Below are 15,734 nucleotides of genomic sequence, written 5' to 3'. Positions count from 1 at the left end.
GTATTTATTTAGGAGAAATGCAGGATCATACATTTTTATAAGAACTATTTCCAAAAAGGTTTTTGACACGGGCTTGTTTTTACGAAGGAATTGCTGAAAATTAACCACTTGGGTCATTGAATTCTATATAAAAGCATAAGAAAATGGCCAATTTGTAATGTGCCTTGAGATAACAATTTTGTACAATAGTGCTAGATTAATAAACTAAACTCAGCTAAATTGAATTTGTCTAAAAACAACATCAAATGGCTTCTATATTTTTTGTTCAAGCTTTGGAGAAATGCTTCTGTAGTGATGAGTACATGGGTCAACCTTTATCGCCCACAGGGTTTGCTGAAAATTGTGCAGAATGAACACAGGGGATAATAATTTACTGTAAAGTTAAATAAAATGTTCTAATGGATGTGTTTTTTTTTATTGTTTTAGGTAAATTTGTGTCAGCAGAGGGGACGGTAAGTCCCTTCTTCATCAGGCTTTGATTTTGATGTTTTTTCTCCCCATTTTCTGACGCTTTCTGCCACTTCCTGCAGGGTTAAAACACTTTGCGGATCTACACTTTACTGTAGATGATTTCAACAAAGGGTGTACTGTTATAGATGAAGCTCAATGCATTCACTTGATTTAAGTCACTCCACTGTATACTAGAAGCCAATATAATAATTTGAAACAATAAAAAGTGATCATTCTGCAAACTGATTAGACAAGTTCATCTGATATACTCAGCCCTTAGTTAAAGCAGCCCAATTATGGGCGGTTTGTTATCCTCCAAAAGAATAAAATAGATTCTTTAAAGACAAACTAAAATCCCAGAATCATTAAAACCCCTCCGGGCCTGTACTTTCCTTGGGGTTTACAGTGAACAGAGACGGTCTGCTGAAAGCCAGAAGTCCCAGAGAGACGGGCAGCCTTTCTTCCTGTGTTTACGTGTTTATTTATTGTTCTAATCGTCCCCTTCACTTCTTGTGTCTCGCCAGCTAATGCGATTCTTTCCGGTCCCGCTCGGTCACAGCTCGGGTCACCGATCCAACGCTCCCTCCTCATATTAATTAGCCTAATTAGCGCGGGGAGCTGGAAAACAAACAAGTGGTGATTAATATCTGAACTATGGCGAATCCTTTCGAGGGATCCTGCGGGCGGGCCGAATGTGGAGAGGAGCACGAGGAGAAATAAAAGGGAAACTTATTCAATAAAGGAAAAATAAAAACATGTCAGGTTAAAATGAAGGACACTGAAAAAGGGCCTGTTCGGTTACTGGGAAAGCCATGGCTCAGCTAACCTACGTTAATAAAAAATAAATAAATAAATAAATGGTTTGGATAGGTAAAGGATTGTTCTAAAATAAACTACTTTAGTAGTGCTTTAGTTACTATTACTACAACTACTACTTTAATACTATTAATAATAACAAAAATAATATTAATATTAAATAATAATAATAATAAAAGTAGCAGTGGTGGTGGTAATGATGGGGTAAAGTAGTAATAGTAGTAAATATTAATAGTAACAATACAATGATAGTAATAATAATAATAATAATAATAAGATAATAATAATAATTTAAACAATAATTTATTATGTACATCTTGTCATTAATGAAGCTCCTCCTATTACAAGTTGTGAACAGTGATTTTACCCAAAAAAGGCCATCGTCTCTTTACGATGGCAAAACAAAATTTATCAGTATGACAGAAAAAATCTAAAATATATACAGCATTTTCCAGCATTTTCATTTTTTTATCTCATTAAAAGCCCAACCCCCTGCTCCCCTACACGCACCAAACAACAAAATAAATAAAACGATGATAACAGAGACTTTTCCCAGCATTACATCACACCTAGTTGAAGTGTTGGAACTGATCCGAAGCCATCTGCATGGAAGTTTAATTTTGGGGTCCAAAACGGAGAGAGCGAGAAGGTGGGTGTAAATCTACGGAGGAGTGGAGATGTTTTTACCTGGAGGCCACAAGCCAGAGTCCTGTCTTATACTTTGGGCCTGGTTTTCATTAACCGGCTAAACTGCAATGTCAGGCTCTTAGTGGATGTAAACGAATATTTATGGAAAGGCCAACATTCATTTCGCCTGCCTGCCCCATGCTAAAAGAAATGGTCTGTTCTGCGTCTCTTCCATGGCGCAGCTTTTTTCGGAAACCTCGCGTGTTTATGTTCAGATGTTGGCGCGAGCCGGAGGTCAGGGTCGGAGTGTAGCAGCGCGAGGCGACAAGCGGAGCAAAATGGGTCGCTGTCTCGCGCTTTGTTCCGCACTCAATTGTCTCGCGGCTAAGCGTGAACCCTGAGACCCAGAGCTGTCTGGAGGACAGGGACGGAGAAGTCACCCAGCGACTCATAACAGGAAGAAAGGAGAAAACGGATGTGCAAATAAAAAAAAAAAAAAAAAAAAAATCTCTTTCACGTCATAAATCCTGGTTCTGCTTTTAGTTAAGCACACCTGCATACATTTAACTATTTAATTTATGTTTTATTTACTATAATTCTTTGTTTTTACAATCCTCTTCCAAAATGAGACACACGACCCTGTTAGGCTCAAACCTGTAAACTTACTTTCGTCTTTTTCATGTTAATTTTCTCCGTTTCTTTCCTTTTGCCTTTAATCTTTATACATTAGATTCTAAACAACAGAAAAACAAGAGATATTTGGTTATCTGGCAAACACATTCCCTACTTCCGGCTCAGGCTCCAGGCCATTTGTTTGACATTCATTGCAAACAATTAATAATTTCCCCCCTAAAGACAGACTAATATTGCTTCAGCTTTTGTTTTCAAATCGTGTGCAAATAATAAAGGCGTGGGTTTTTATCATTTGGGGAAATGTGCAATTTATTCAGTGGTCTTAGAGGAGGAATATTGAGCTTTTATTTTATGTTCAGCTTATTTTTCTATGATTTTAGATCTGGCGGTGCTCACACAAAAGCAACACCACGCAAAGTGTGAAAATGTAAAGCAAATTGTAATAAAAGGATCGCCGAAAACATGCGCACGCGTTTAGCAAATCTTCTATCAAAAAGTAAAGTTCCTCACTGGTAAGCAAACAAAGCTCTGGGTATCAGCATTAGTGAACATTTTCAGTTGGAAAATTAATATTTAAATAGCGGTTTGGTGACAAAAACTCTGCACATGCACCAAGAGGGGACTGCATTCCTCTCTCTACAGAGAGGTCGGTGGAGCTCAGTGTGTTGCACCTGCTCCGTGCGCTTCGAGTCCGTGCGTCATGCGTAAAGAGCGCGGAGCGTAACAGGTGTGCGCAGGCACAAGGGGCAGGAAGGCTGGAGAAATGAGTGTGAGGGCTCTGTTGGAGGATGTTGAGTGCGCACTAATCATATATTCACTCCAGGACTAACTTTCTTTAAATTATAAGTGGTGGAAAAAAGATCGAGTATTGCACTGGTTTTACGCATGTTCCGCACCAGCCTCCCTTGCTGCCAACGGGGTGTGCACCAGAGGAAATGAATCTAACATAAAAAAGAGGGAAAGACACAGAGAGAAGGAGAACAGGGCGGGGGCGGGAAAGTTTAGTAAAGTGGAACTTGGTAACAGATGCGAAAGAGGGGGGCGCGGCCCTGCTGGGAAGGTTGCGGGTGCTGCGCAGGTTTGCGTTTTTTGGGTGCGCGCGCTGGCTGACACATGCACGCGCAATATCAGCCTTGTGTGCGTGCTCGGAAAGGAAAAGGGGGGGAAGGACATGAGCGCACATTCAGAGAGCGGCTCTTTTTTTTTTTACTCGGCGTGATCATTTCACGCTTCCCCCCGAAGCCCTTTTTCCACCTAAAGCGTTTAGTTGCAGCTGACTGATCACTTGCTGGGAGTGCAATAGGGAGCGGAAGGGTCGAATTATTTCAACCTACAAGTCGCCCCAAAACTGTGGGACGACAGAAGAAAAAAAAGGAAAAGAGCGGAGAAAGGACTAACACAGTAAGGGAGAGAGAGAGAAAGAGAGGGAGGGAGGGAGAAAGGGAGAGGAAGAAAGGGAAACACTGGAAAAAAAAGTTTTGTTCTTTTCCTTTTTTTTCCTTCTCCATCCCCTTCCCCCTTTTCTAACTGGGTAACATGGACCAGGGGCCCAAGAGTCCTCCGCTACGGCTGGGGAGAGCAGGTAGGGTCACGCCAACTCTTTCATCTTCTACATCATTTTTTTATTATTAATATGGTTATTTGCTCGTTTTCATCAATTTCATGCAGAACATTGAGTTGTTAGAGTTTGTGTGGCAAATGTTTAGTTTTACTTTGTTCAGTTGGCGCTACCAAAGTTGGCAAAAGTTTCCATTATTTACAAAAATGTGAAAACCGTATTTGTTTCAAAAGTTTGAAAAGGCTCTGCGAGTTCTATCTTTGGTTTGCACGTTTTGTTTAGTTGTGATTTGTTGTCAGGTTTGTTCAGAGCTAAAATGTTGTTCACTGTTATATTCAGTTTAAATAAATAGCTAAAAGACTCTCAATGTGTTGGACGGTTTCAGTGTAGTTATTACTTAAAAATGTTTTTTGTTTTTTTTTCTGTTAACAGATCATTCTGATAATGATCACAGCTTTTTAAATATTGGAATGACTGTGTTGGCAGATAAGTTAAGCGGCCTAAAGTGGAGAGGTCTGTGTGTCAACTCCACGTGTTAGTCAACTCCCTGAAACCAATCTTGCTCTTGTTGGTTTACAACAAACTCATTTTGCCGCAGAAATAGTGACTTTGTGTGTGCGCGCCTGAGAAATGCACCTTTCTTAGCTTTTAAATGATGGTTTCATGTGTGGACCGCACATTTCTGAGTGTGAGCTGCTGATCTGCTGTTCAACAGGTTAATGCTCCATAAAGCAGTGGGGTCTGGCACGGCAATGGATGAAGCCATCGACCTCGTTATGGCACCCGATCTCACATCATTTCATATTGCTGCCCGCTGCGACCGCATTGATAAAACGTCGCTTGTCATTAAGAAACCACGGGCAAGTGATTGGCCACTTTAAACGCGCGGCTGTGCGTCATGCAGCGTCTTTTTCGTTCTGCAAAGCAACGAATTTTTACTTAATGATGCGTTCACCATGAGGCATGCACGGTAGACGTTTAAGACAGATGCAGTGTATTATGTTGCACACAACTCTAATGGGAGAGAAGGACCCCTTGTCTTCTAGAAATAAATAATTTTCGGCCTTTAATAGGAATATGCCCCCAAATGTGTCCAGAGGTCATTAAGACAAATGTCGCCCACGTAGCTCTATTTTTGTCTGTTCTGAGGGCCTAACCGCTGATAAACGAGGATAGCGGAGGGATTTGTGGCAACTGGATAATAACCTTTTTAACCACGGAGGAAATCAGAATTTAAAGGAGGCCCTCCTCTGTTGATGTGAGGGCCCATGGCCTTTACCGAAAGCCTCTCCATTCACCTCTCATTTTGATGCGTGCTTGGATTACAGAGGAGGGTGTAGTCTGACCCCATCCTCCCGTCCTGATGGGTGGTACCGCGCGTAAAAATGCTTAGATAGGTTAAATTTTCAATATAATAGGGCCGCTGCTTCGGTCACGGCGGGGCAGCTACAATGTTGTTAAAATCCTGCAAAAAATCCAGGGGAGGGTTGAATCACATCTGTCTGTTCTGATACTTGATCACAGGGACGCTAACAGAAAGTTTTGTAAGGGGTGGCCATTGGGTATCCACTAATAATCTTTGGGAGGCACGGCAAAACTGAAAGCAATAACACAATTTCAGAAGTTTAATTATGATACGGTGCTATGCAGACCTTGGAATTTTGGTCTGATTAAAGAAAAAAAAAAGAAAACAGATTCTTACAGTTTTTAAATCAACCTAATAAGCCACTCAAATCCAGATGTTTTCTTTAGTTCGATATGTTAGAAGTGAAACTTTGTAGCCCCTGCAAAGTTACCACTATTTAAAAATACTGCAACTGAACCAATTTTTGATACAAGTGCAGTCACTTTTAAATGTATAAATAATAGGGAGGTCAGAAAATAGTATGGCTATTGGCCCCCATATCTCCCCCCTGGGTAGCACCACTGCTGTAATGATTCTCTTGTAGAGGAGCAACATTTAGTCGCATATGTAAACTCCTTTATTTTGTTTTCTGTCAGGAGGAACCAAACAGAAATATATATATATATATATATATATATATATATATATATATTTAGTTTTATGATGGTTTTAGATGGGCAGTTCTTTTTTCCCACGTGGTATTTTATGTTGAGTTGGCCTTTTACTGTCCTGTAATTTGAATTATATTCAATTGGACCGTATGTGATTCGTTTTGACTGTGACGGAATTATATTGGTATTACTGATTCGAGCTCAATTTTGATTCTGATTAGATAAAATTGGAAGCTGTTTGTGTGATGAAATACTTTGAGCTGTACTTTTGTTGTACTTTGGGTCATGACTGGACGTTTCTAATATTGTATACAACTGGTGTATTTGTAAATGTGGAACGTATTGAATCGCTCTTTGTCCAGTCTGACCCACTGCGCAGTTGCAAAGTGTGCTTCGGCTCTGTTAGCGCGTTAAAAAGGTGAACAAATGTGCTGCAGGCAGGGAAGATGAACTCACTTTAGCTTTCAGGCTTTAATTTTTTACCTTAAATGCATCACATGACGCCTCTACCTGCCAGGTGAGGAAGAAGACTGCTAATGGTTGCAAACGTTTGTGTGATGAGGCCTACGGCTGCTGAAGCTGTGAGTGTGGTTCACCTGTATAGCGTTTTTTATTTATTAGTGAGGACCTTCATATATTTCATAAGCTCCTGAAAACCTAAGGAGAGATACGGGAGCTTTTCTCATTATGTTTGCAGTCAGCGGGCGTGTAATAAACGAGCTGGTGGAGTTAACATGCGCTATTAATTTTTCATTGCTTTTTTTCCCTTTTCGTGGCTGGGATGGAAGAGAAAAGCAAAATGCTTTCATGGTGGATGGAGGAAGGAGAAGAAGAAGATGGAAAGGAAGGTGGAGGGGGTATTTTTACAACAACAATTGCCCTCAATTTGCATCCACCTGATTGTCACAAGTCAACATTCTTGCTAATGTCTAAAGAAAGTATCCAAACCAGCACAGCCCCCTCCATCCTTCCGAACTCCCTTCTGTAGCTCTGCAGAGGTAATGAAATATGGTAATGTCTTTGGATTAGAGCCGTCCTGCCCTGATGGAAGTTTTTTTCTTCTTCCAAATTTACAACCCTAAAGCAACAACAATTTGTATACATGATTGATTGTGTTTGGATGTTTTTTTTAATTGCTTGTATATTTAATTTGCAAATCAGAGAGACAACAGCGACTGCTGCCGTTTATACCCTTTGTGGGGAGCGAGTGCTTAAATTTCTGCAAATACAATAAACAGAAGAGGGAAACGACACGTTGTGCTTTTAAACTTTTTGCTCCAACAGTGGAGTTGCCTCTGCTTTTAATCATTTACAAGAAAATTAAACGGAATCAGAGCAAGAAAAAAAAAGTCTTCTGTTTTGTGATAAATGCCAGAGGTTTGCTAAAACACATCTCACTGCCATTTTCTCTCTGCCTTTGTACACGAGTGGCCAGCGTGAAGGCCCGTAATGATGCACAATCTCCATCTAAATATTTAAGTTTTAGTATCACGATCGATTTCGTCTGGTTTAAATTGGCCAAAACATATAGAAAGAAGCCGGTTTGATGTCTGTCATGTTTGCAGGAAGCCCCGTCACTGATGGATCCTCAGAGACACGATGGCCAGTATGTAAAATATGGAGGAGGGTCTTTTAGAAATATTGGACATGTTTACTCAAGAGAGACGTAAAAATCGATAAGGATTCAAAATTCATATTTATAGTTGAAGATCCCCGTCAAAGAGAAACGATGCTTGTTGATGAGTTTTTTTTTTTTATTGTGATTGATAATTGTTTCCAGCCATCTTGTGTTAGTTTACAATGAGGGAATTTAAAGTCATATTTGTGTAAATATTTCCTTTTTTTAATTTGTTTTATAACGTATGACTGTGCGTATGTACGCGTATGTGCACGTAGGCCGGTTTCTCTAAGGCTGCACGCCCCCTCGTGGCTATAACTCACATTCATCTTCAAGAAACCTTTTTAAACAAGCACAGAATGCAAAGCTTCCAGTTCTGCAGCACGATTAGAAACAGAATAGAGCTTTCTTTAGTCATTCTGCATTTTCCCTTAACGATCACATGTGAGTATGTGATAAGTTTGTTCGTTTTTGTAAATGAATTAGTTCTCTTAGATCAATCCTTTGCCACGATCCTTTGCCATCTCGAAAATGTGATGGAAATAAACATTTTACAATGCATTATTCATAAATATTAGATATTAGGAAAAACATATTTTATCAAAAATTAACCACATAGGCATCAGATCCGTTTCCCTGGGGTAGATGACCCAAATAGGTAGGTAAAATACTGCAATTCTGTTACATAGACTCCTTAAAGTGCCACAGACCTTTTTTTAAAATAATTCATTCAGTGAGATGCGTTTAATGATACCTTCATGAACAGAGTAAGAAGGTGCGTAATTATGGGTCCTGGGCGCCTCTAAAATACATCCAATCTGCTCTGAAATGCATTCGGAACGATTAAATGTCTATGAAACCAGAATAAACTCTCCTGCTTTAGGCTATTTGTGTTTTTTAACATCACAGGGGCGAGGCCTTTGTATGGGCCTCTGCAAATCGTCAGGGACGACCTTCGAACCTCCCTTCTATCTCACAGGCAGTTTGGAGTGTGTGTTTGCGCTTCATTAAAAGTCTGGATCAATTAAGTAATGAGAGAAGGAAGCATGTTTCACATGTTTTTCACAAGATCCCTCCCCATGAGGTGGAGAAGGTGGACGAAGGAAAATAGAAAGTGGAATTATTCAGGAATAATTGTTCCCTCCTGGTCGTTAATTCCCACGCCTGTAGGCCCAAAAATTAAATAAATAAATACATTTTAAACTTTAAATTGGTTCTATATATTTAACTTTTTAAAATACATGTATCTCCTTCGTTTCTTCTTGCTTTTATTGCTACCTCTAACACAGAAAGGTGTGCATGCCTTCATTAAAAAGCTTCAGTTTTAATACTCACTCAATTAGCCATTAGACAATAAAACCAATAAACTCAGAGCAAATAGCTATAAAGGCATTAAGTTTTTTTTAGATGATTCGTTAATTGAAATCAAAAAATATGATTATTTATTGTGTTGACTCACCGAGCCTCCCTATTGGTGAAGGGCCGAAGCATGCTGAGTGTCATTGGCGCACGGGATTCGCTTCAGCCAATCGCCGATCCCCACCCCCTCGATGCCCACGCCGAGCTGAACTAGGGTTGGTGCTGACGTCACGGCAGCGCTCGCCCCGTCATTGGCTGGTTTAGCAGTGAGTGACGGGCAGCGCTCAGGTTAGGGTTCCAGGGGGCTGGGAGCGCTGGCGCTGTCCGCGAGAGAGCAGGTCCTGAAACGCGCCGTGCGTCGCCGCCGGATGCTGCGCGCAGGCAGGCTGGTCATTTTGTGGTTGAAAGCCAAGCTCGTTTAAGTGCAGCAAGGTGCACGTTGTCTCCTAGACAGGAGCGCGGAGTAAAATTTCTCTAGAATTTTGACTTGACTTCAAGAGATTCGCCTCTGAAACTCACTCAGTCACCGGGAGCCGGTTTGTTCAGCGAGTCCCGGGAAGACATCTCTGAAGTCTAAAGCTGTGACCTAACCCACAAAGTGCATTTTTTTTTTTTTTACTTTTTGCTTTGAGTGATTTTAGATATTTATTTTTTACATTGTGTTTTTCAGTTTTGACATGTGACATATTTTTTTGTTGGATATGACGCCGCATGATGTGACCGTTTGTTCGCACTCAGTCGCTGAACTGAAGGGGGATGTTCAAGTGAGAACCGCCGCCGAGGACGATTTATAAAAAAAGAAGAAATGTACATAGGAGAACCTGGAAACATTGGATCTGTAGCGAATATTTCCGCCTCTTACGCCTAATTTTGGCATTTTTTATTATTTTATGTCAGACTGAGAGGAGAGTTTTGTCTCCATTGGTGAAAGTCCAGGGGGGTAACGGCCAGCGGACCGAGAAGTCAAAATAGAGCAGAGCAGTCATACTATTTTGCTTTACGTATTTAGATTTTTTTTTTTTGGATTAATGATTATAAAAACTTTTTATAATTTTTTGCCGTCCTGGGACTGACGCAACTTGACGCGCAGCATAGGAAGAAACACAGACGCTCCTCTGGTTTAGGAGACACCACAACTAACCCGCTGCTTTGGTTCCATTTGTTCCTTTCTTCGCATTTTGTCTGTGCGTTTTTTGATATTTGAACAGCTCCTTTTAACTTCCTTATAAAATTGCGGCGTTTACCTTTAAACTTGTTTTTTTTTAACAAGGAAAAAAACGTTTTGTTTTTGAAGGAAAGCATTTTTATTCATTGGAGGTCCCATCTGTCAGTAAAACCCGCAAAGTGGAAGACCGAAGCGGGTGTTATTTTTAAGACCCTCTCAGAGCCCCCTCTCTGTACCGATGGAGATTCATTGTAAGCACGACCCGTTCGCGGCGATGCACAGTAAGTTCATACGGTCATCATTCCCTTCATCTGCATGATTCCAACTGCACCCCAAAAAGGCGCCCAGACCACCAACGCCGCATGTATCCACACCGCCTTATTTGTCGCTATAATGGAATTTATTAAACATAACTAAAATATGACTATCTCATGCTGGATTGCAAATTATGGAGGCAGATTATATTTACTCTTCTGGAAATTCACCGCTCTTATGCAATGCCCAGAAAGTCCTGAAACATCCCATTGCAGTTCCTTCGAATTATTTCATTTAGTTTGAAGGGTATACAATGTTTTACACATGGGCAACTCCAAATCCTTTAAAATTAAAAATTTAACCGCCTTTTCACTGCTTCTTTTTCAATCGTGTACTTGCTGTTTCGTTCATTTTACTTCTCTCTGTGGCATTATCTAAAGTATGATGTGCTCTCTGTCATGCGCTCTGTGAATACGATGCATGAGTATCATTTGGCATGAGTCTGGTGATTCTGTGAATAAAGAGATGAAGTGCGGTCTCTGCAGGCCTGCTTTGTGTTGTGTTCGCCACCGCTGCTGCTTTGTAGGAGAGGGTTTGCTGTGTTCCTAAGGTCTGACGGGAAGAGAAGGTGCAGAGGTCAAAAAGGGAGGGAGTGAAAGAGGGATGAGGGGGTGAGAGAGAGAGAGAGAGAGAGAGAGAGAGAGACGGAGAGGGAGAAAGAGACCCCGTGGGGTAACAAAGCATGACGAAAAGCTGAACTTGATCCACAAACACCAGCAGTGCTTCAGCACAGAAGGATAGAAATCTGGTTAGGTTCTTACTGATAAAACTAACTGTTTCAATTTCATCAGAGAAACTGGTGTAACGATTTGCATTGCTGTCATTTCGGCAGGTTTTAATCATTATTTCTGAGTAGAAATTATGCAGGTGTAACAGTTAAAAGACGCTTAAACAATTTAGTTAAATTAAACCTTTCCAATTAGTTAAATTCTAAGTAATTAAGATCTGCAAAACGAAACCACTACAAAAAAGAATTGGTTTGTATTTAACACATAAAACGTTACAGTAAAAGTAATAGCCTTTTGAAATCTGTTTTTAAAAAGTGGAATGTGGACATTTTAAATTGGCAACCACAGATTGAATGCACTGTTCAGTGACAATGACTGCCTCAGAGTTACGAAGCTCTTCTTGCTGGACAAACTTAAATTCTTGAAACCTTTTAAAACATAACTCTTATGACTTAATGTTTGCTAAGTTGACACATTCATTCATACGACCCATACTACTACTTTTTTCTGCTGGACAGCTATACACACCTAAAATGAGAATAAGGTTTGACTGGACCAAAATCTTTAATTATATTCAAAATAAAATTGCAAGAATTTAACCATTATAAAACACTTCATTCTCAAACTAATATGCTTGATTCAAATCGAAGTCATTTTAATGGCTAATGTTCAATTTCTCCCAAGATTCCTTTTTATAGTTTACCTAGGGCCACAGGTTAGGACACATGCAGCTTCTGCTAACAGGTCACAGTCTGGCTGGAGAACACTTGAGCGACCCAGCTGCTGCCCGCAGGAGGAACCTCATACAGTGGAGGGGGTTGAGGGGGAACACATCTTAGCAGTCAATGACATGGCGGACACTGCTTTGTTTTTTTAGGTTCACTGTTTTCACCCCCAAAAATGTATTTAAATTAGTGGGCCTTAAAGTAGCACAGCATTCATCTTTAGTTACACAATTTGTTTAAAGGCAAACCTAATGTACCTATTGTAATGTTTTCAGTCACAGTCAGAGATTTTTTTTTAGGCATTAATAAGTTTAAATGCACATTTTACAAAGTTGTTTTTTTCCTATGGGCATTGCACTATAAAAAAGAATTTTGGAGGGTGAAACTATTTTGTCAAATTAGTTTCTAAATATGATGTGTTGAACACTGGTAAGAAATCCTACCAAAACGTTTTGCTTATAAATTAAATGAAGATGTTAGCTCAGGCAACCAATACATTTACGTGTGGTGACCATACTAGAGAGAAATAATGCTAATATTTGTATTATCGATTAATATAGCAACTTGCTAAAAGTTCAAAACTGTCTCAAGACTGATAGTTGAGAAAGTTTCTAAGTTTAAAATTGTATCTGCCATTAGGTTGTTAGCAACAGCGCTAATGCTAAAGTCAAACTTGCTAGTTAGCATCGTTATCCTGAGGCAAGTGGCCAATGAATGGCAACATCTTAGCTTCAGGAAAAACAACCTTGTTAGAGCAGACTTAAAAATAATTTTCATGTCTGTAATATTTAGTGTCTCAATGACAAATCCGTTGCTTTCTGTTTCTTTTTAACATGGATAAGAAACCAGGTCAGTCTTTATAATGAGTCTGAATTTAACAATCTTTTTAACATCTTTTAGCTGTAAAATAATTCTTAGTCGTAAATATTGATTAAAACTTGCATGAATAAAATGTATGCAAACTGTTAGGCTGATTTCATTAGTTTAATTCTTACACTATGTTTTACCATATAGAAAATATGCATTTTATCTGTTTATACCCAAACTTTTTTTTGTGATAAAGTGTTATCGGATAACGGAATTGACAGAGTTTATTGTATTTTTATTTTTGTGCAAATATTCAATTCTCTGAATGCCCCAAGGCTTAGTGGTACAGCAGGTGCACCATATGCACCATATACAGTTGTCCCCGGTCCGATTCCTGACGCTGGGCCATATGCTGCATGTCTTCCCCTTCTGTCTGCCCTTCTTCCTATGTAGCTACTAATGAAGAAAGGCCACTAGTTACCCTTTAAAAATGCTCAAATTCGAATTTGTAAAGCAATGTCAATTTTTAACTGTTCTTTTTTTCTGTTGTTTTTACGCTCAAAACTGCATGAGCGCCTCCTCCACACCTTTCCCATTTTATATTTGGTTGTTCCTCCGTTTTTTCTGCTGCAGGTTAGTATCGTATAGAATGTGTGACTGATATAGAGGACTTCCCACGGCGTGTTATCCTGCAGGATTGAAACGAAAAAAAGAAAGCCCCACACACACGCACCTCAGAACTAGAACGAATCATGTTTCCTCTTCCGCGTCGTTTCACCAGAAGCCAATGATCCGCGGGGCTGACGGGGAACCAGTGGAGCTAAAGTTATATATGTCAGAGCGCGGAGACGCTTTAAAACGATTACACCTTAAAAATGTCGAAGGTAGGGAGAGAAAGAGGTCGTGGGGAATCGAGTGTGACGCGTGGAAATGTTGTTGCGCGACTCTGGATGTGAGCTTCTCTTCCCTCTGTGTGCTGCTGCTGCTGCTTGTGCGTATAGGCCCAAAGTTCAGCTCAGCAGGGAATTTGCGGCACCTTGTTTGTGTCCCTGCGCCAAATAAAAGATTGTCTAAAACATTTCGCCATGTACAGCTATCTGTTTTACTAAGAAAGTTGCTGCTTATGCTTTAGGAATCTTTTAAAATTATTCTGGGCTTTTATTTCTGTGCGTAGTTCAGGTGAATGAGCTCTCGATTGGGGGTGAGGGGTGGGGGTTGTCTGCAGCGAGTAACATACTTGTAAAAAAAATCTATTCCAAGAAATTGTGATGATAATGAGCTGAATTTCATAATCATTGTAATGGTAATGGAGGTATGCTGAATATTAAGCTCGCAAGGCTGTGGCCTATACATTGGGGAGCAGATGCAGAAATCGAATTTGTAAGAACTCGTAAAAAACTGGTACATTTTAATTAGGCTGAGTCAGAGTTAATAACCTGGTGAAAATATTTGTAATCATGCATGCATTTGATGTTTTTAAACTAACAACGTCTAGTTGTTGCTGTTTTTGCCTTGCCCCAGTGGCGTCACTAAACGGGGTCCAGAGGGGGCAATGACCACCTCAATAAATCTGCTGCTTGCAAAAGGAAAAACTTTACTTTATACTATTACCTTTTAATTTTATTTATTTGTTTATATATAATTAATCTCAAGCTGTCCACCTGAAAAAAGTCTGTTATTGCTTTTGGTGTACCACCCTAAGATTATTTGGAGCCCCCAACTTGCTAAACTTTCTGGAGATGCCCCTGCGCCTACACGTGTCTTCTATAGATGTTTATTATCACCTTGCTTTCCCGGGCATAATTATTTTTTGAAATCAGAAAAATGCAGAATAACATCAGATTCTACCTCTACAATGCCTGCACATTTATTTAGCCACTGTTTGCTTAAGGAAATTTGCTTCATCTGTATTCTTGAAGGCAACTAGCAGCTTTCAGTCAAAAGTAATTTACAGATCCACCCTTTTTCTTTCTTTCTTTCTTTCTTTCTTTCTTTCTTTCTTTCTTTCTTTCAGAGAAAAAGCGAGAACTGATAATATTTTGTTTGCCATTTCTCTGTGGCTGTATTTTTGAGTCGTCAGGCCGTGACGAGGCAGATGAGAGATGAGAGAGGGACACTGAGGAATGTAGCAGAAAGAGAGAGACAGAGAGCCTTAATGGAGCTTATTTTCTGGATGGGGGAGCTCCAATATATTCTGCTTTATCTCAGTAATTTTTTTTCTTCTCCTTTTTCGGAAACAGTGAATCAATCAAACATTTAAGGAGGTGCAGGGCTCCTATAAGTCAGCTCCCATAAAGGGTAAATGAATAAAATACAACAGGGATGCATAATGACCCCCTGGGTCCCTCCTGGCTGGCTATGTCCCTCTCTGATTCAGAGGGATGAAAATCAAGCTGCTTCCTTTGCCAACACCTCCTTCACTCCAGAGACGGCTTTGGGAGAAAGACTCCAAAAAGACCAAACCCCTAATTTGGCAACATTTTGGTGTCTAATTTGCAACAATACTCACTGACATGGGCACTGTTGATTGAATTCCTGCAAGCAACTCATTTATTTGTTTGGCCTTGGACAAAAACTCACCCAAAATGAAACCTTTAGACTTCTGAAATGTCCCATATTTTCAAACAATCATTAGATTTCAGCAGTCAAGAATGGAGACAGATACTGCAATAAAGTAAAAACATATATTTCACTAAAGCCCCTAAAACCTGTTTTATAGACTTAAAAATGCAAACTTCTAGGTGTTTTTTAGGAGGATCATGCTCAAAGCCTGCGTGAGAGTGTATCGGACACCCAAGCTGAATTTGATTTGGGGCCACCACAGCACCAGTAATATTTCTTTTAAATTGTCTAAGGTGATTGTCTGTTTGTTCAGCATTGAACTCCTCTAGTTTCACAGTTTGCCAGAAAGCCTACA

The 15,734-nt window shown here is 39.9% G+C and overlaps 1 protein-coding gene across 3 annotated transcripts in view; it reads left to right on the top strand.

Moving 5' to 3' along the window:
• Positions 1-3,776: 3,776 nt before the first annotated feature.
• pax5 (paired box 5) overlaps positions 3,777-15,734 on the top strand; it is a 79,573-nt gene continuing 67,615 nt past the window's right edge. For 2 of the 3 annotated variants that reach the window (XM_047366740.1, XM_047366738.1), the window contains exon 1: positions 3,777-4,108. In XM_047366740.1, the coding sequence (XP_047222696.1) occupies positions 4,063-4,108 (46 nt within the window). In that variant the 5' untranslated portion in view covers positions 3,777-4,062. Of the gene's footprint in view, positions 4,109-9,503; positions 10,524-15,734 lie in introns of those variants that run through there. The other variant, XM_047366739.1, reaches the window with a different exon arrangement.

This window comes from Girardinichthys multiradiatus, chromosome 5, assembly GCF_021462225.1.
Source record: "Girardinichthys multiradiatus isolate DD_20200921_A chromosome 5, DD_fGirMul_XY1, whole genome shotgun sequence".
In the NCBI taxonomy this organism is placed as follows: domain Eukaryota; kingdom Metazoa; phylum Chordata; class Actinopteri; order Cyprinodontiformes; family Goodeidae; genus Girardinichthys; species Girardinichthys multiradiatus.
This window is presented reverse-complemented; position numbering and strand designations above follow the sequence as displayed.